Here is a 20,648-nt window from a genome sequence, read left to right as displayed (position 1 = left end):
TTTCTTCCCTTCTGACAGAGAATCAAAATACATTTTCATACCTGGTGTGTTTTTTTTAGACAGGGCATTCAGTATGCCTTCAGGTGTGATGTCAACACGTGACAAAATACTGGCAAGAGCAGGACTTGCTGGGGTCGCTTTGGAGGTTATAGAATGGACCGACGGGGTGGTGGATGTTGCCGGAGATGGCCGGGCTGAAGGGTTACCTGCTTGAACAGACAAGCATGAAAGAAGGCAATTTAAAAGATAAGTGACCTTGAATTGGATTCATTAAACATCAAAATGATATCTTATCTATCCACTTCTACAGCACTTGTCCAACACCAACCATTTGCAGAGCATAAAAGAACCATTTCATCTCACATTTACAGTTCACTCTGATGGACAACATAGTATTCATTGTAAAGCAAAAAAATAAGTCATACATTTAGCACTTCAGAGAAGAGTGTTGTTAACAAGCCTGCCAAATGTGAATGAATAAAAAAAAAAAAACAAATACGTCACCTCAGCTGACGCTGGGAGAGTGTCAGCTGAACGCGTTGAAAACACACCTTAACTTTCAATTGTGATTTGTATTTTTGTATTTGTCTTTTGTACATTAGCATATGGCAAGATGTCCCTAAACGTTTGAGCCGATAAATTATATCTTCTTGAAGCCTCCACTGGTTGAAATACATCCCACTGGGTCTCCTGCAAAGAGATGTCCTAGTCATCAGGTAGCTCACAGACTAAAGGCTTCTTTATACTTGCACGTGCAACAACCATGCCGACGTCACTGCAGGTCTCCTGTGCGTAATAGTTTGCCTTTATACTTGAAAACAACCCCCACGCTCAATTTTAAAAATGTATTGCAGTTATTCTCCAAATCAGACGTGTCGCTACGGGTGGGATTGGCTAGGACGCCACTGGTTGGGGTGTCCTCATTACATTTTGGTGATTTCCGGAAGCAGTTTTTACTTTACTTTCTGTAACAAGGAACAAAGCAACACCAATGGCAACCGTGGAAGTGTGTCTGCTTGAACAAATGGATGTAAATGACCAGATACGTTTTATTATGCTGCAAAATCGATCTAGAAGGTGACGGCGTAGGTGCTATGTGGGAGTGGGAGGAGGAGTGGGTACGTCATCACAGCATGTGACTAAACAGGCGAATCACGAGATGAGTTCTTGCCGCAAAGCAACTTTAATGTGCGCGCGGTAGGCTCCGTACAAACTACGAAGAGTGGTGCGCAGGGCAATGCGTAGTTAACGTGATACAATGCGGGCGTTGTCAGCCGCGGGAGAATAAAGTAGCCTTAACTGGTTTGTCGAAAGGGCACCGGGGTCAAGCAATGCAGTGCCAATTTAATGTTTAAGATCAAACAAATATATACCAAGTGAACTTAAAAGAATACGCCACTGAACAATGAAAAGCCTTAATCCGATAGGTCATGTCATGTGTACTCTACCTTGAAAATTTGAGGTTAATCCTATATCATTTAATGGTGTTTTGAGAAGATTTTTATTGGCAATTACGAATTTTCATGGGCGACGCCATTTTGGTGAGTCACATGACTTAAAAAACAGGACGTGACGCATCCCGTGCGCAAACAAGAATACACAATCATGGACAGCACTGATTTCTCGAATTTATTCCCATCTGATGAAGAAATACCAGTTGTTCGGGAAGACGGAGGAATACGGCCATACAGATTTGAACCTGTGGCTGTAAGTAATGGTGAATATTTGGATGGATCTTCGGATGGGAATGACGCGGAGTCTGACTTGCTAACTAACCACAGGTGCAGAACGGTCGAATTCTGATAGTGTCGGCACAATAATTATGGAAACTTTTGACAAAGGTCGCTCAAAGAAAAAAATATGAGTACCACCAAAGTTTTCAACAAAAATGGACAGCCTTTGTGGAGAGAGAGGGGGTTCTGGTGTGTGTTTAAATTCACTGATGAGGAGTATGCCAAGGACCTCGTACTCGACATTGCCAATGAACATTTTGCCAACTTCGTATAAAGAAAAGATAATCAAACGAACAAAAGACATGCCTTTGTCGGCAAGTACTGTTCACCATCGTACCATCGTGATGGCAAATCAAATTGAATTACGTTCACGATTAACGGATGGAAAGCTCAATGCCTGCATGACGTATGAAGCACAAGAAGTCGCATTAATGGTAAGAAGTACTTTGGTCATCATTGGTGAGCAACATCATACAATGTTACTTAAAAGAATTCAGAGACTTACTGTACTCTAAAAGTGTTGGTCTTCAATAAATGCGCAAATACACTCGTACATCTGTTGTACGGCTCAGGACAACCACACTTTGCTATCCACTGGGTCCTTAAATGTTTCTGTTTCTTTTTCTTACCGGGCAGAATATGCCACCGAGCCTTCCTTGGATTATTTCTATCCGAATTATGCCAAAATTTCACAATACAGTAGGGCATTTTCTTGTGTCCGATGGTGGTGGTACTGCATGTGTTTACAATACAAATCGGCCATGATTTCTTTGTTTACGCACAGAATGCGTCACATCCGCGCAAGTAGGTCATGTGATTCACCAAAATTGCGGCACTCATGAAAATTCATAATTGCAGATAAAAATCTTCTCAAAACACCATTAAATGATATTGGATTCATTTAAAATTTTCAAGGTACAGTACTTATGACATGACCTATCGGATTAAGACTTTTCATTGTTCAGTGGAGTATTCCTTTAAAATGCTGTTTTCTAATGGTAATTTGATTTCTTATTATGCTTCATTTGTTATTATTAGTGGTGGTAGTAGTATTATGATTATCACATTATTGAAGACTAATATTGGTTTTGCAAAAAAAAAAAAAAAAGACAGACAACCCTCAGCCCTTCAAACCACCCCTACCAAAAACAAACAAAAATTCTGAAAGATTCTGCAGACTTACGGGAAAATATTTTAAAGACTGACAAGATGAAAGTGGAGCTTTTTGGGTGATGTGTGTCTCATTAAATCAGCTGTAAATCTAGCATAGCATTGCAGAAAAACTACATCATGCCAAGTGTTAAAACGTGGGAATGGTAGTGTGATGGCATTGAGCTGCGTTGCGCCTTTGGGACCTGGAAAACTTCCTGTAATGGATGGAATATGAATTCTGTTCTTTAAAAGAAAATCCTGAAGGAGTATAATCATGCATCAGTTTGTGCCTTCAAACTGAAGTGAACAGGTTCTGTAGCAGGATAACCATGAAAAAAAAACACCAGCAAGTCAACACCTGAATGGTTTGAAAAACAAAAAGGTTGACTTGACCTGACTTGAATCCAATTGAATTGCAGTGGTATGACAGAAAAGGCAGTATATGGTTGAAAACTAAAAATTTTTGCTGGATTGACACTGTTCTGCAAGGGAGTCAGCCAACATAGCTATGCAGAGTTTTGAACGACTTGTTCCCAGATGTAAAAGACTCATTGCCAGTTATAGAAAACGCTTGATTTCAGTTCTTGCTGCTGACGATGGCCCAACCACAGTTATTAGGTTTGGGGGGGTTAGTTTTTTCACACAAGGCCAGGTAACTGAATTTTTTTCCCTTAGTGTATAAAATCATTTAAAAACAGCATTTTATGTTCACTTAGGTTATATTTGTGTGATATTTACATTTGATTGGGTAATTTTAAAGTGGGGAAACTGCAAAAATGAGAATTTGAGAAGGTGGCTGATAGTTTTTCGCGACCCTGTATATCAACGGCTTGCTTTGTGTTGTAGTGGTGTGTATCCATATACAGACAATTCTGGTAAAGTTCACTGTTCATTAACACAGCAGCCTGCAACACGTGTTCAGCATTTGGCTGGCATTGGATGACAGACATTTGAGCACACACTTGCTGCTAATTCCAACATATTACGGTCGCCTGAATTAAAAAAAAAAAAAATTACATTTGGGGAAATTATTAACTGCTCTTCATCTTAAATAGTAGCATCCAGGGAAGGTCCAGGCATACCGTGCTATTTGTAGTGGTAGAAATGGGTAAAGTACTTTTAACAAGTATCTCACAATGGTGCCCAACAGCCGCTGATTGAAGGAAGGCATTCAGTTTCTTCAACTCATGCTGGAAGGAGACCCAATTGCCATCATTGGGTACCAATATACCCACATTTCTCCCCCCCAAAAAACTGGGAAACCTGAAATGCTGGAAAAACAGTTTAACAGCATATCTCCACAACTGAGTGCTACACAGTTCAAAATCGTGTTTATTGGCCAGGTATGGAAACAATTCACAAGGAATTTGTCCCTGGTAGTTGGAGTCGCCCTACATACGACATACATGAGTATGACAGCAGACACACAGTTAATAGAAAAAGAACACTTTAAAATTGAAACTCTCAGTTGCGCAAAGGATGCAGAGTTTTCGAGCATTTAAAGCAGTTCGAATGCCCATTTGATGAATAGTCAGGTGCGATGAGCATTGGCCAAAGGTGTCAAGACATCAAGGAATGAATGTATAGAATTTCAAGGGACTAGTCGTGCGATAGTCTGGGACAATGTCGATTCTGTTGTAGATAGTCCTCAGTCGATTGTCCATCCCAAAAACATGCATTAATTTGAATGACTAAATTTCCCTGAAGTGTGATTGTGAATGGCTGTTTGTTTCTATGTGCCCTGCGATTGACTGGCAACCAGTTAAGGGTGTACGCCGCCTCCTGCCTGAAGATAGCTGTGATGGGCTCTGGCAGTCCCGCGACTCTTGTGAGGATAGGTGGCTCAGATAATGGATGGATGTACAGTACGTGTGTGTGCGAAATCCAATACAAGAGTCTTTAAATACTGTATTACAGGACCCACCTGTGTTCTTCATAGCAGCTGTGAGTGAACTGAGGATGGAGCTGATCTTTCCCAGGTCCACCTTGGCCATGTTGACTCCCAAAGGAGTAGATGGATTTTGACTGGTAGAAGTAGGAGTTGCTGGGGTTATGCTGGCAGAAGTGTTCACCTTTAAAGCTTTGGTGGGTGTGGTTGGAAGCTTGGAGTCTTCATCAAACTTGACAACAGCAGGAGACACCTCACCTGCCTTGTCACCTGTTTGTTTAGGAAATGGAGAAAAGTGTTTTCCATGATGGATTACTATGACTTCAGAGCATGACAGCACAAACTAATTTTGTGTGGGCTGACCAGTTATTGAAGAAGAACGCTCCTCTTCATCAGACACATCTACCTCCTCTCTACTGTCATTCTGCAGGTCCCCTTCATCCATGGCCTTGCCGTCTAGCTCCGGGTCTACCTGTGCTCTGGCAGCACTCATCGCCAGCAAAGGGGAGTCTGAGCCTGTGGGGGAGGGAGCGTCTTCAGAGGGTGAGGGGATGGGTGAGTCTTCAGGCCTCGGTAGAGTCGACTTTAGGGAGTCCAGCTTCCTTTTGAGAACAGCCACGCGGTTGGCAAAAGCACTGTATGCCTGGTTGAATGAACAGAATACATTGCCATAGTGGTCATACAATGTCATGAATAAAAGACTACAATTACATAGATGCTACAATGTATTACACCAAACATTATTTATTAACTGTACAGTGGTTACGAAAAGTATTTGAACCCCCCTTAAATTTTTCGGTTTTCAGTAATTGCTAAGCTTAAGTTCTTTTTTTTTTCATATTTATGTACACATAGGACGCCATATTGACTGAAACAGAATTGTTGAAATTTTTGCAGTAATTACTAATATATCAGACAGCCTTAAGTATTCAGGCCCTTTGCTGTTACATTTTTATTTAACACGGGTGCTATCCATTTTTTCTGATCATTCTTGAGATTATTCTAAACCATCATTGGAGCGGAGCTGTTGGTTGATACGAAAACCACACATAGACCAAAGACAATCATGAGGTCAAAGGAAAAGCCTGAAGATCTCAAGAGACAGAATTGTGGAAAGGGGCGGATCTGGCCAAGGTTACACCCCCCCCCCAAAAAAAAAAGAAAAAAAAGAAAAAAATCGCAATAATAAAATATTTTTTTTTTTAAATTACATTATATATACATACATACACTGCAGTTAAGGTTCCTAAGAGCACAATGGGCACAATAATCCATAAATAGAAGACATTTGGGATAACCCAAAGGCTTCCCAGAGTTGTTTGTTTAGCCAAAATGAGCAATCAGAGGAGAAGAGAGAGGTAAAGAAGAACCAAAACATCAGTGTGGTTGAGCTCCAGAGATGCTGCTGGGAGAAAGAAGGAATTCTAGAAAGTCAACTATCACTGTAGTCCTCCACCAGTTGGGGGTTTATGCCAAAGTGGCCTGATGGAAACCCCTTGACACATGAAAGCATGTATAGTTTGCTTAAAAAAAAAAGAAGGGGGAAAAAAAACACTGGAAAACTCCAAGATAGTGAGAAATAAAATGTTTTGGTCTGATGAGCCCAAGGTAGAACTGTTTGGCCTTAATTCTAAGTAGTTATTCGTGAAGAAAACCAGGTATACTGCTCATTGCTTGTCCAATACAGTCCCAACAATGAAGCGTAGTGGTGACAGCATTATGCTTTGGGAGTGTTTTTCAGCTGCAAGGACACTAAGACTGGGTCCCCAAAAAAATAAATAAATAAAATGCGGCAGTACAGGAATATCCTGAACGAGAACCTTTTCCGGTGTGCTCAGGACCACAGACTGGGCCGAAGTTTCACCTTCCAATAGGACAATGACCCTAAGAACACAACTAAAATAAGAAAGGAGTAGCTTCAGGACAATTCTGACTGTTCTTAAATGGCCCAAACCATTGCCCTGACTTAAAACTGGAGACCTGAAAATGGCTGTCCAGCAACATTTACCGTCCAATAGGAAATAACTGGAGAGAATCTGCAAGGTGGAATGGCAGAGGATCTACAAATTCAGATCTAAAAAACTTGTTGGGTTATTCCCCAAAAGACTCATAGTGCTTCTACTAAACACTGAGCATAGGGTCTGAATTCTTAGGGCTCTGTGATTTCCGTTTTTATATTATAAATGAGTAAAAATTTAAATTAACTTTTCTTCTGTCAATATGGGATGCTATATGTATATTCATGAGGATAAAAATGAACAGATTTTAGCAATTGGCGGTAATATAACAAAAATTTAAGGGAGTCTTGAATATTTTCCGTATCTACTATATATACTCACATGTACCATAGATGAAAACCACTAGAACAACATTTTTAAAACAACTTTGCGGGGCCACTATCATGGCCAGTTAAAGTAATTTTTCTGCACAGATTTTTTGGGGTCAAAGTAACAATAGCAATCACAATTTCAAGTAGACCTGTGTATTCCATGGTCAGGCCTTCATAACTTAAAAACAGACCAAGAATGAACACTCACATTAGCCACAATCTTGACCTCCTTGTACTGCATCTCATAGAAGATCTCTGCATTTCCCAAAGACTCCAGCAACGAGGGTCCCGTCTTCAACTCCTCCTCCAGAAAGCCGACAAACTCCTGCAGTTTCTGAAAGCCGTCTTCAAAGTCTTTGGCAAACTTGTTCCCTCCTGCCTTGTCTGATAAAATATTAAATGGACACCAATTATGGAGTTCTTCGTGGGCACCATCACAGTGCACAAAGCACTTGAAAAAGCCTCACAATCGCCCATTTACACACACATTCATACACCTATGGGCGGCTACTGCCATACAAGGCACTGCCAGGCCCACCGGGAGCAAATTAGGTTTCAGTGTTTTGCCCAAGGACACTTCGACGTACAGACAGTCATAGCCAGGATTCGAACAGGCCAACCTTCTCACACTGGACGACCCGCTCTACTAACTGTCCTAGAGCTGCCCAATAGCCATTTAAGATTTCAACACAGAGGCATGAGACTCAATCTGGAGACAATAAGAGATAGAAATTGATCAGATGGATTAAATTGGATAGATTTTTGTCAGTAGGTGTGAATATGGGTGAAAATGGTTGATGTTTGAGAGTGTCCTCCAATTTGCTCGCCACCAAGGTGTATCCTGCCTTTTGCCCAGTCAGTTGGGATAGACGCCAGCACACCAGCGTCCCAAGTGAGTTTACGTTGTTTTGAGAAGGGATGGATGGATTCTAACCTTTCAGCCTCTTGTGAGCCTCAGCACTGCAAATGTCCAGCCTGAGAGCTGCGAGCTGCTTCTCCCTGAAGTCCTCTTCTGCGACTGCTTGCTTGTATCCTGACAGCTGTTCTATAAGGGAGTTGGGCTAAGACAAACAAAAAAAAAATTTATTTATTTTAAGGACAATAAAGATGCATATACATTTGCGTGAGACTTACTGCAAACTCGTCAACTATCTTGGACTTGATAGCAGCTTTTGTCTTGGCTGGAGCTATGAATTCAGAATCACATTAAAATTCTCCCTTATGCTTGATGTAAAATATCACAGTGGAACCTCTGATGTCATTACCGCATTTGGTTGTACAATTCAGAATTTGGGCATGAAGTTTAGGAACTATCTGTCATAGAGTAGAATGACAGTCAGAGAACCTTGAGGTTTTGAGTTTTAATCCCCTTCAGGAAACTAACAGACCTCAAGACCTCAACCATAGCAGTAAGCATTAATTTTTTTTCATGAGCTGCTTTTTGTTTTATCTTTAGCTTTTTGCAACAATTATTCCAAACAAAGGAGTGGTGTCAAAGAGGGATGTGAAAAGAGCCATTAAAAAAAAAATAAAACGCAAGCAAGAAAAAGTTTATCCTTGGGAATTAGTGTAGTACCTTGAGATAAATTTAATTCACATTCCATGACCACCAAAAAGTTAGAGTAGTAACTAGCTTTGGGAATCTCTGCCATGAGGCCCATTACTTACATATCTAGATACACAGGTAGAGATTCGATTTAAAAAAAATGGCAGCTTTACTGCTGGGACGATTCAATATGATTTAATTTAGTATTTGAGTGCTAAAATTCCTGAGCAGTTGCAGGAAACAGAGTGATCAAAATTTGCACATGTGCTAGACGCAACCATTGTAGTAGATCTAGGGAGAGGTTTAACCACTTGAAACATGGTTGCTAATCATATTGATAGGGATAAAAATGTGTGTGTGTGTGTGTGTGTGTGTGAGTGAGTGAGTGAGTGAGTGAGTGAGTGAGTGAGTGAGTGAGTGAGTGAGTGAGTGAGTGAGTGAGTGGGGTTTTCCTATTTTAGAGGATTGTATTACACAAGATTGTATGTTATACACGAGAAATTCAGGTAGTCTTTTTTTGTAGATTTAAAAAAAAAAAAGGAACATTATAGTGTCTGACTACAGGTGTTACTGGATCAGATGTTCAAATAAGCATTGCTTGAACGGTTATATCTGAATCATCAATTTTAATTTTCTGATGCCATCTATGACGTGTGTCAGTAATAAACTAGCAGACTCGCATGATGTCTGATTTTCCATCATTTGCGCTCAACACATTTTTGCGTGGAGCTCACAAATAAGTCTAAGAGACATCTTGTATTTAAAAATTTGTAAATTAGGTCACTCGCAGGTTGAAGTATAACTGCCTGGATTTGTATAAATTCATTATTATACATTATCTCATTTTACAGGGCTGCATCGAGTACTCAAGTGGTCAGAAAATTTTGAGTACCAAAAGAGATAGAGAAAATTTCTCTGGCTTAAGGATCCACTTATTTAATTCGACAGCTCAATGGAGCAACACAGATTAGCACACCGTGGTTAAGTCATAAACACAAGGGAAGGAGGCGGAAGCAAAGCGTCCGAATTTGACTCAAGTGTGACAGGGGTGACGACACAGTTTGCAAACAGTAGTTTGTTAAACAAGATGATTGTGACAACATCAGAGAAGGTAAGTGGGGGGAAAAACAAAGAAAATCTCAAAATTGTAGGAGTATTCCAGTCTGAGCATAAAGGAAAACACTGGTGACGCAACCCGTCTCTTGAGCAGGGGGCAGTATGTGGTGGAAGACCCAAGATTAAAGTCATGCAAATCAGTTATTTTAATGTGAATGCAATTTAACACCATAATGTTTGGGCAAAAAAAGTTTCTATTAATTATGACTACCGTCAAATCTGTGGCCAGTTTATTACAATGGTGACAGTGTGCTAGAATGTGACTTAATTTAGGGTCCTTGTCAGAAATTTTAAAGGGAAATTTTGAAGTGATTGGCCAATAGTTAAGCACTGAGAGACATGGGCCATAGAGCTTGTGTACCTACATCATCAAATCACGTCACTGGCCAGAAGTGTTGGTCAAACAAGCCATTCTTCAATGCTAAGTCGGTTGGAGACAACGCGAAAATACATCTTATAGCACACCACCCACAGTTTATTCCGATACCGTTAAATATTCAGGAGGTCATAATAAATGAATAATAAACTTGGCATAGAGGACCCATATTTAATGCCAAAGTTGATGTTTTCGCCGATAAGAAATTGGACTTTAAACCAGCTTCTGCTCGGCTTGGACAACTGGATGGACACATGTATCTGGTGAATAAGTCTTTGAGATTTACACGGAAGAGTTTGAATGCGTAAAAAAAAGTCTGGACGGATACAAATACTTTGTTGCTGGATGTGTTCTCAATCAAGAATAAATCCCACATAGCGTTGTTCTCAAATGAGTCCAATGTGTATTTAAAAAAGGAAATACCACCGGGTTAGGCTTCAGCCCCCGAACATGGAAGTGCATTGCGGCCACACGAACTTCGGTAAGCCTCTGTGTGCCTCTTTTTTTTAAACACGCATTGAACTCATTTGAGAACAATGCATACTAGAAAAAAAAATAAAGTGTGCCAAAGATTAACGTTTGGCTGCAACACGCTTCATGTACATTGGAGACGTCGTTTTTTGTTTTGTTTTTTGTTTTAAACGCATTGTTCTCAAATGACCCAACTTGGCATTATAAATACTTTTTAGGAATTTGAGATTGAGAATAATAATTCCTACCTGAAGTGGAGTGATCACTACACAGTCATGTGTATTTGGTTGGGCACCATCCATCACGTTTAATTGCCGAAATCCATCTATCTTTTCTCGTCTTTTCAGCTGGTATTCCATACATTGATCTCTTTGAATATCTGTCTCGTTTGTTGGAACAACCAACAGCACAAGTCTCCGGCATTGTGAATATTCTGCTCTGGTTTAATGTCTCCCACCCTGTCGAGCAGCTCTTTTTGACTGGCAATATGGCGCTGTGAAAATGGTGACGTCACGTGCACAAGCTCTATATACTATCGCATCTGTCACTGCCTACATTTTGAGTCAAGTACAGTAGGTGAAAAAAAACTGACAGCTTGTCAGAAAAAAATATTACAGTAATATCTTCATAGAAGTGTTATTTTAATCAGAATTTTAGTTTACTTAGTCCAGTTTAACCAAGCTATGAACCCATTTTGTTATTATGACATCTTAAAAGACTAGATATATAAGTCAAGTTGCACAATAAGCTTCTTTTCAGGGAATGGGCATTTTAAGCAATATCTCTCTCTACTGGCAACCAAAATTAACACCAGACATACCTCTCAAGAGTTATTACGTGACATGACCAAACCAAGAAAAGATTGTGTTTATCCTGTGGGTTGCTGACATGATTGTATCAATCCTGAACTTGCTAAAATAGTGTTCACATTACCATGTATTAAACCCCAACATACACAAAGTCTACCAACAGGTTTGCAGATTCCATACATATGATTCCGAGTTTGATCACGGATTGCACATGACCATTGCGGGGAAATTAACATACACATACCGCCTCACGTGACCTTCTGGTTACTTCAAATTCTTATTCCACAAATGCAATGTTACGCAGAATAATGCAGCCCTATGGGGGCACAAACCAGTGCAATCTGTAGGCCGGTCCCAAGCCTGGATAAATGCAGAGGGATGCGTCAGGAAGGGCATCCGGCGTAAAAACTGTGCCAAACAAATATGAGCGTTCATCTAAAGAATCCCATACCGGATCGGTCGTGGCCCGGGTTAACAACGCCCGCCCCCGGCACTGCTAACCTGCAGGGCGTCGGTGGAAATTCAGCTACTGTGGGTCGAAGACAAAGAAGAGGAGGAAACCGGATCCAGCGTCAGAAGAAAAAGAGGAATGCACAGAGCCTACAACTGAGTGTAGGGACTTTGAATGTTGGGACTATGACAGGAAAAGCACAGGAGTTGGTTGACATGATGATTAGGAGAAAGGTTGATATTCTGTGCATCCAAGAGAGCAGGTGGAAAGGTAGTAAGGCTAGAAGTTTGGGAGCAGGGTTTAAATTATTCTACCACGGAGTAGATGGGAAGAGAAATGGAGTAGGGGTTATTTTAAAGGAAGAGCTGGCTAAGAATGTCTTGGAGGTGAAAAGAGTATCAGATCGAGTGATGAGACTAAAATTTGAAATTGAGGGTGTTATGTATAATGTGGTTAGCGGCTATGCACCACAGGTAGGATGTGACCTAGAGTTGAAAGAGAAATTCTGGAAGGAACTAGATGAAGTAGTTCTGAGCATCCCAGACAGCGAGAGAGTTGTGATTGGTGCAGATTGTAATGGACATATTGGTAAAGGAAACAGGGGCGATGAAGAAGTGATGGGTAAGTACGGCATCCAGGAAAGGAACTTTGAAGGGCAGATGGTGGTGGACTTTGCAAAAAGGATGGAGATGGCTGTAGTGAACACTTATTTCCAGAAGAGGGAGGAACATATAGTGACCTACAAGAGCGGAGGTAGAACCACGCAGGTAGATTATATTTTGTGCAGACGATGTAATCTGAAGGAGGTTACTGACTGTAAAGTAGTGGTAGGGGAGAGTGTAGCTCGACAGCATAGGATAGTAGTATGTAGGATGATTCTGGTGGTGGGTAGGAAGATTAAGAAGACAAAGGTAGAGCAGAGAACCATGTGGTGGAAGCTGAAAAAGGAAGAATGTTGTGCAGCCTTCCGGAAAGAGGTGAGACAGGCTCTCGATGGACAACCGAAGCTCCCGGAAGACTGGACGACGACAGCCAAGGTGATCAGAGAGACAGGCAGGAGAGTACTTGGTGTGTCATCTGGTAGGAAAGGGGAGAAGGAGACTTGGTGGTGGAACCCCAAAATACAGGGAGTCATACAAGGAAAGAGATTAGCGAAGAAGTGGGATACTGAGAGGACAGAGGAGAGGCGAAAGGAGTACATCGAGATGCGACGTAAGGCAAAGGTAGAGGTGGCAAAGGCTAAACAAGAGGCATATGAAGACATGTACACCAGGTTGGACACGAAAGAAGGAGAAAAGGATCTCTACAGGTTGGCCAGACAGAGGGATAGAGATGGGAAGGATGTGCAGCAGGTCAGGGTGATTAAGGATAGAGATGGAAATGTGTTGACTGGTGCCGGTAGTGTACTAAATAGATGGAAAGAATACTTTGAGAAGTTGATGAATGAAGAAAATGAGAGAGAAGGAAGAGTTGAAGAGGCAAGAGTGAAGGACCAGAAAGTGGAAATGATTACTAAGGGGGAAGTCAGAAAGGCACTACAAAGGATGAAAACTGGAAAGGCAGTTGGTCCTGATGACATACCGGTAGAGGTATGGAAGCAATTTGGAGAGATGGCTGTGGAGTTTTTGACCAACTTATTCAACAGAATACTAGCGGGCGAAAAGATGCCTGAAGAATGGCGGAAAAGTTTTCTAGTTCCCATTTTTAAGAACAAAGGGGATGTTCAGAGCTGTGGGAACTATAGAGGAATAAAGTTGATGAGCCACACAATGAAGTTATGGGAAAGAGTAGTGGAGGCTAGACTCAGGACAGAAGTAAGTATCTGCGAGCAACAGTATGGTTTCATGCCTAGAAAGAGTACCACAGATGCATTATTTGCCTTGAGGATGCTCGTGGAAAAGTACAGAGAAGGTCAGAAGGAGCTACATTGCGTCTTTGTGGATCTAGAGAAAGCCTATGACAGAGTACCAAGAGAGGAACTGTGGTACTGCATGCGTAAGTCTGGTGTGGCAGAGAAGTATGTTAAAATAGTACAGGACATGTATGATGGCAGCAGAACAATGGTGAGGTGTGCCTTAGGTGTGACAGAGGAATTTAAGGTGGAGGTGGGACTGCATCAGGGATCAGCTCTGAGCCCCTTCCTGTTTGCAGTGGTAATGGATAGGCTGACAGATTAGGTTACACTGGAATCCCCTTGGACCATGATGTTCGCAGATGATATTGTCATATGCAGTGAAAGCAGGGAGCATGCAGAGGAACAATTGGAAAGATGGAGACATGCACTGGAAAGGAGAGGAATGAAGATTAGCCGAAGTAAAACAGAATATATGTGCGTGAATGAGAAAAGTGGAGGGGGAAGAGTGAGGCTACAGGGAGAAGAGATAGCGAGGGTGGATGACTTCAAATACTTGGGGTCAACAATACAGAGCAATGGAGAGTGTGGTCAGGAAGTGAAGAAACGGGTCCAAGCAGGTTGGAACAGCTGGCGAAAGGTGTCTGGTGTGTTATGTGACAGAAGAGTGTCTGCTAGGATGAAGGGCAAAGTTTACAAAACAGTGGTGAGGCCGGCCATGATGTACGGATTAGAGACAGTGGCACTGAAGAAACAACAGGAAGCTGAACTGGAGGTGGCAGAAATGAAGATGTTGAGGTTCTCGCTCGGAGTGACCAGGTTGGATAGGATTAGAAATGAGCTCATTAGAGGGACAGCCAAAGCTGGATGTTTTGGAGACAAGATTCGAGAGAGCAGACTTCGATGGTTTGGACATGTTCAGAGGCGTGAGAGTGAGTATATTGGTAGAAGGATGCTGAGGATGGAGCTCCCAGGCAAAAGAGCGAGAGGAAGACCAAAGAGAAGGTTTATGGATGTGGTGAGGGAAGACATGAGGGCAGTTGGGGTTAGAGAGGAAGATGCAGGAGATAGGCTAAGATGGCAAAAGATGACACGCTGTGGCGACCCCTAACGGGACAAGCCGAAAGGAAAAGAAGAAGAAGAAGAAGAGAATGTTACGCAGAATACCGGCTTCCGATTTGTGGTGGGACATACAAAGTATTCTTGCAAAAAATAAATCTGTGGGCTTATTTTAAGAATTGCATATCGGGGCCCAATCAAATCGGTGACCACTTACCAGCAATAGGGGGTGTCTCTTTTCCTTTTTCTTTCTCCTTCTGCTTCTCTCTTTCCTTTTCCTTCTTGTGTAAATTGGCTTTCAACTGAGTGAGGAGCTCCTCAGGATACACACTGCGTTCCTCCCAGATTGACAAGATCCTTTCCACCGATTTACGGACCTTTGCATCTCTGATACCACACGACAGAGATAAGACACACACATACACAAAGAATACGTTTCAATACCTGAGGACATTTCATCCATTTGGGGGGAGATTTACCTGAAGAAGAACATGTGGACAAAAAGAAGATTACTCACTTGATAAGAAGGGCAGCATTCGGAAGAACCTCAGCAAAGGCGGAGCGGAACACAATAGCATTCTTTCTTTTGCAGTTTTGTATGACGTCATTGGCAAGGTAGAAGAGATTCAAGCGATGATTGTTGTCAGCTGAAAGATGAAACACAAAAACACTGAAATATGAGTATATTAAAACAAACAATCCGTGAATACCCCATCGGTAGAAATACAAGTCTTGTAGAAACTGTTATAGTCGACATTAATATGGAGACACAATGATCAACAATAAAGCCCAACGTAGCATCCATGACTGGCTACAACTAGAAGAAACCATAAAAATATATCACGTAAATAGTTACCAATATTCCTAAAAGAATTACAAAATACAGATACAGACATATGTATTCACTAAAAGCAAGGGTATCCAATTTACACCGTGGGGGCCATTTACAGTCTCCCATCCATTTTTGGACAGCCCCCATCATAATTTAAAAAAAAAAAAAAAAAAAAAAAAAAACATGCCCCGCAACGTTATTTTTAAGTGTGTGTATGTGTGTGGGCAGCATGAGAAGTGTTAGTGTTGACAAAGTGGGGGCATTTTGACACCCACATTCTCCATGAGAATAAACAAAGTTAATACCATTTCAGAATAAAAAACTGTTTCCACTCTTTCAGCCTCATGTCTAGTTTTAATCTGTAAACACATCACATTCGTAATGCTCAAGTAACGCTTTAAAATTTGCATGCTTACTACAAAATTGTTCACATTTTGGTTTGGAATGTGGAAACAGTATTCATCTGTTGGTCAGTGCAAGGGTGAATCTATTCTAGTGAGATAGCAGGGCTTGGTCCAAACAAAAATCATGACAAATTCTTAACTACCATTATTAGTCATGCATAGGGCTGCCTCGACTGGCATCATCCTTATTTCGTTTAAATTATTTCACACAGCACAAATTTAGAGCATGATTTGACAGAAGGTTGGCGCGTTTACGTACAACAGTTACAGTGCCTTGTGAAAGTATTCGTCCCCCTTGAACCTTTCAACCTTTCGCCACATTTCAGGCTTCAAACAAAGATATAATTTTTTTTGTCAAGAATGAACAACAAGTGGGACACAATCGTAAAGTGGAACAAAATTTATTGGATGTTTCATACATTAACAAATAAAAAACTGAAAAGTGGGGCGTGGAACGTTTTTCGGCCCCTTCACTTTCAGAGTAGCAAACTCACTCCAGAAGTTCAGTGAGGATCTCTGAACGATTCAATGTTGACTGATGGTGATAAATAGAATCCACTTGTGTGTAATCAAGTCTCTGTATAAATGCACCTGCTCTGTGATAGTCTCAGGGTTCTGTTTAAAGTGCAGAGAGCATCATGAAGACCAAGGAACACACCAGGCAGGTCTGAGATACTATTGTGGAGAAGTTTAAAGCCAGATTTGGATGCAAAAAGATTTCCCAAACTTTAACCATCTCAAGGAACACTGTGGAAGCAATCATATTGAAATAGAAGGAGTATCAGACCACTGCAAATCTACCAAAACCCAGCTGTCCCTCTAAACTTTCACCTCAAACAAGGAGAAGACTGACCAGGCCAAGAGGCCCATGTTCACTCTGGATGAACTGCAGAGATCTACACCAGAGATGGGATAGTCTGTTCATAGGACAACAATCAGTCATACACTGCACAAATCTGGCCTTTATGGAAGAGTGGCAAGAAGAAAGCCATTTCTCAAAGATATCTATAAAAAGTCTCATTTAAAAAGTTTGCTACATGCCACCTTAGAGACACACCAAACATGTGGAAGAAGATGCTCATGGTCAGATGAATCCAAAATCGAACTTTTTGGCAACAATGCAAAACGATATGGCAGAAAACCTGTTGGAGTCTGCAAAAGAACTGAGACTGGGACAGAGATTTATCTTCCAAAAGGACAATGACCCAAAACATAAAGCCAAATCTACAATGGAATGGTTCATAAATAAACGTATCCAGGTGTTAGAATGGCCAAGTCAATGTCCATACCTGAATCCAATCGAGAATCTGTGGGCAGAGCTAAAGACTGCTGTACACAAGCGCTCTCCATCCAACCTCACTGAGCTTGAGCTGTTTTGCAAGGAAAAATGGTCAAGAATTTCAGTCTCTCGATGTGCAAAACTGATAGAGACATACCCCAAGCGACTTGCAGCTGTAACTGTAGCATAAGGTGGCGCTACAAAGTATTATTGCAAGGGGGGCTAATAATATTTCACACCCCACTTTTTAGGTTTTCTTTGTTTGAAAAAAAAGTTTAAAACATCCAAAAAATTTCATTCAACTTCATGATTGTGTCCCATTTGTTGTTGATTCTTGACAATACATTTTAATTTTAGATCTTTGTTTGAAGCTTGAAATGTGGCGAAAGGTCAAAAAGTTCAAGGGGGGGGGCGAATACTTTCACAAGGCACTGTATGTAGCCTAGCACACTACTCCGAACACCAAGGTTTTGCTGCCTGCTTGTGAGCCATATCGTAAATCACAGTTTCTGTCTTATAATACACACGCCGTGATCCATTAAGATGTCGTCGCCTTGGTGGCATTTATGAGTTGACAAGAAAAAGCCCAGTGATCATAAAGACAGTATGTGGTGGTACTGGAATACAAGATTTTATTGCAGCAGTCGGACATAGTGAAATAGTGAAAGAACTAATTTGTCTTGTGGTTTGATCAAAGCATTACGTGTCATCTAAGAAGTGTTGTTTCCCAGACCGCCGACATTTAGGCCTTAAAAAAAATAAAATTTCCGACATTTCAAAACTAGGGTCTGTTGGTTTTATTTACTTATTTATTTTTAGACAAAACATCTGTACGTAGGCTCCAGCACATAGTGCCGCCATTTTCTTGTCAGTTCTCGTTAATTCACACTCTTTCGAGCACAATGAGATCAAAATTCATGACGGCGTCTCGCATTGCAAAACACTGGAATGTTAGAGATAATAAATAAACTTGATTTTGTCGCGAACCAGGTGGAGGGTAGAACCCAGATGCAGGAAGCGTAAGCGTGGATTTTAGGAAGGTTTATTGCCAAGCAGAGGTCACAGGAAGGCAGCCCAAAACTGGTAAAAAATTGAAAAGAAAAAAAGAAAGGTAAAAAACTCTCAAGGCAAAAGGCTTGGTCCCAAAAGAAAAAAAAAAAGTAAAAAATGGGCAAATGTAACTTGAGTTGATATGGCTCAGTAACACTATGACATGGGACGAGGCAATGATGCTAGCTGATGCTCGTGAACACACACACACACACATTTTATATATATATATAATATATATATATATATATATATATATTATATATATATATATGCCGCCGTCCAACGCACCTGCTGTCAAACAGTCGAATTAACTCTGTGCTTCTGTGGCAGTGCGCGCCACGAATGTCCGAATGGCTGTGGAGAGCCACGCCCCTGACATATTACGTGGTGTAAAACTGTTAGGGTCTAAGGAATTTTTAGGGTGGGTTGGGAAATTGGAACCAAAACGTTTTCTTGCCTTTTCTTATTGATTGTCAGATATTACAATACTACGTCAAAAGACAAGGCTAAAAATAAATTATCTTTTGGATTCAAATATACTGCATATGATGGCAAGGTAGACTAAATGTCTTTTGCATTAATTAAGTAATTGATTGGATCAGCAAATTATGACTAAGCTTGATGCGGATCAGAGCGTTTTTGAGTCTAAAATTCTCTGAAAACTAAGTGAAAACATTCAAGAAATAATAGGATTGTTAATGTAGAAATTTGTCAGGAAACTGCTGTCACTGTATTTCCCCATGTTACATGAACACGTATAATATATGATTCCTGAAATACTGGACTTTTCAAACCAGGTACATATTACACATGTAGGTGATCATGTGAGTGTATTTACTGCATACTCGTGAGGACATTACATTTTTGCCCCTCAGACATACTTCATTTTTAAAGCTGACCTAAGGGCCACATCTGATACACCTGCTCCCATCATATTGCAGTCTTGCCACAGCATTTCAGTGACAATATAATGGTGACAATATCTGCAAAATGGATACTGTACATATCCAAATTGATAGGACGAATAAAAAAAATGTACACATGACAATAGTTCAGGTCTCACGAGGTCAAGGTGACTAGTATTGGTGAAACGATTTTTGAAAACCGTCCAAACGGTTCGATCCACCTTGTTTGGCTCTGTCCACACATGTTCCGTTCAGTTCATAACGTACGATACTCTCCCCCTCCCCCTTTTTTACCAATGATATGAAGCAATGTGTGAGCAAAGCATATAGATTGCATTGGAAAGAAGAGATTCAGACCCTAGAGAGAATATCTCTCTCTCTCTAAGCAGACGAATTTTACACCCCCCCCCCACACTTACAGTGAAGGCAAGTCATTACTGAAGATGTTCACACTCACAGTGTCAAATCGAAACAAATTATTAAAAGACACCAAATAGAATACCAGTCACTCACATTTGAAAAATGTATAGGTGTGGTCAGTGATGCCCGCTGATATAAAGTTCCAGATGTGGTCCACCAGTCATGCCTGCAGATATAAAGTTGAGGGTGTGTGTTGTTTGTAATTATGAGTGTACCCCTTTAAGAGCAGGTGGCGTTGTCAGGTAAACTAGGAAGTAGAATTAGGCTGAGCAGCAGAGCGTGTGCTTCAGTGTTTTAAAAAAAAAAAAGAAAAAAAAAAGACAGGCTGTGGTTCACTGTGCTGGATTGGCTTTCATGTGAGAGTGCCCGACAAGTGCGCAATTGTGCAGTGGCACATCTTAGAGGCAACATTCGTCACGACGACACAAAATAAGTGACGTCTTTCAACATGTATGCATTTCTACTTGTAACAAATTTTACGCGCGTGATTTTTCGTGCTTAACTTTGCAGATTTGTGAGTGCAATGGCGCCAGTCAAATCACATGACTGCAAAGTGTCAAGGTTTTTAAAACCAGGTTAAACCTTTTTCATGCATTTTAGAGTATTTCCACTCTTCAATTATTTTTCTTGCACTGTACAGTTTTGTGTACACACATTTATTGTAAATCTTTTCCCCTCATTTTAAATATTTTACTTCTTTGTATTAAAATAATTTTAATACGTAAAAGGACATGGAGTTATCTTGTGTATGGGGTGCACTACACAAATTTTGTTTTACTTAAAATTTTCCTCTGCTATTAACTCAGCAGCGTCTAGCAGGAAATTGATAGGATCCATTGCACAGGAGGACATGTGTGACGCAAGAGAACATTGTGGAAATCAGGGAGTTTGGGTAGCATAAAAATCCACCCGAATGCAAAAGGAAAACCACTTGTCTTTGTGAACTTGTTCCCAATGGTACTGTAACGCTTCT

General features: G+C 40.8%; 1 protein-coding gene across 2 annotated transcripts in view; it reads right to left on the bottom strand.

Annotated features, from left to right (window-relative positions):
- Positions 1–20,648, bottom strand: part of rprd2b (regulation of nuclear pre-mRNA domain containing 2b) — a 34,431-nt gene that overhangs the window by 1,956 nt on the left and 11,827 nt on the right. Inside the window, exons 2-9 of one of the 2 annotated variants that reach the window (XM_061819235.1) lie at positions 15,300–15,429; positions 15,000–15,169; positions 8,237–8,289; positions 8,037–8,163; positions 7,311–7,486; positions 5,137–5,416; positions 4,810–5,043; positions 42–209 (exon numbers count right to left, since the gene is read on the bottom strand). In XM_061819235.1, coding sequence (XP_061675219.1) covers positions 42–209; positions 4,810–5,043; positions 5,137–5,416; positions 7,311–7,486; positions 8,037–8,163; positions 8,237–8,289; positions 15,000–15,169; positions 15,300–15,429 — 1,338 coding nt within the window. The remainder of the gene's footprint in view (positions 1–41; positions 210–4,809; positions 5,044–5,136; positions 5,417–7,310; positions 7,487–8,036; positions 8,164–8,236; positions 8,290–14,999; positions 15,170–15,299; positions 15,430–20,648) is intronic. The other variant, XM_061819236.1, reaches the window with a different exon arrangement.

The sequence above is a fragment of the Syngnathoides biaculeatus genome, chromosome 5 (genome assembly GCF_019802595.1).
Source record: "Syngnathoides biaculeatus isolate LvHL_M chromosome 5, ASM1980259v1, whole genome shotgun sequence".
NCBI lineage: Eukaryota > Metazoa > Chordata > Actinopteri > Syngnathiformes > Syngnathidae > Syngnathoides > Syngnathoides biaculeatus.
This window is presented reverse-complemented; position numbering and strand designations above follow the sequence as displayed.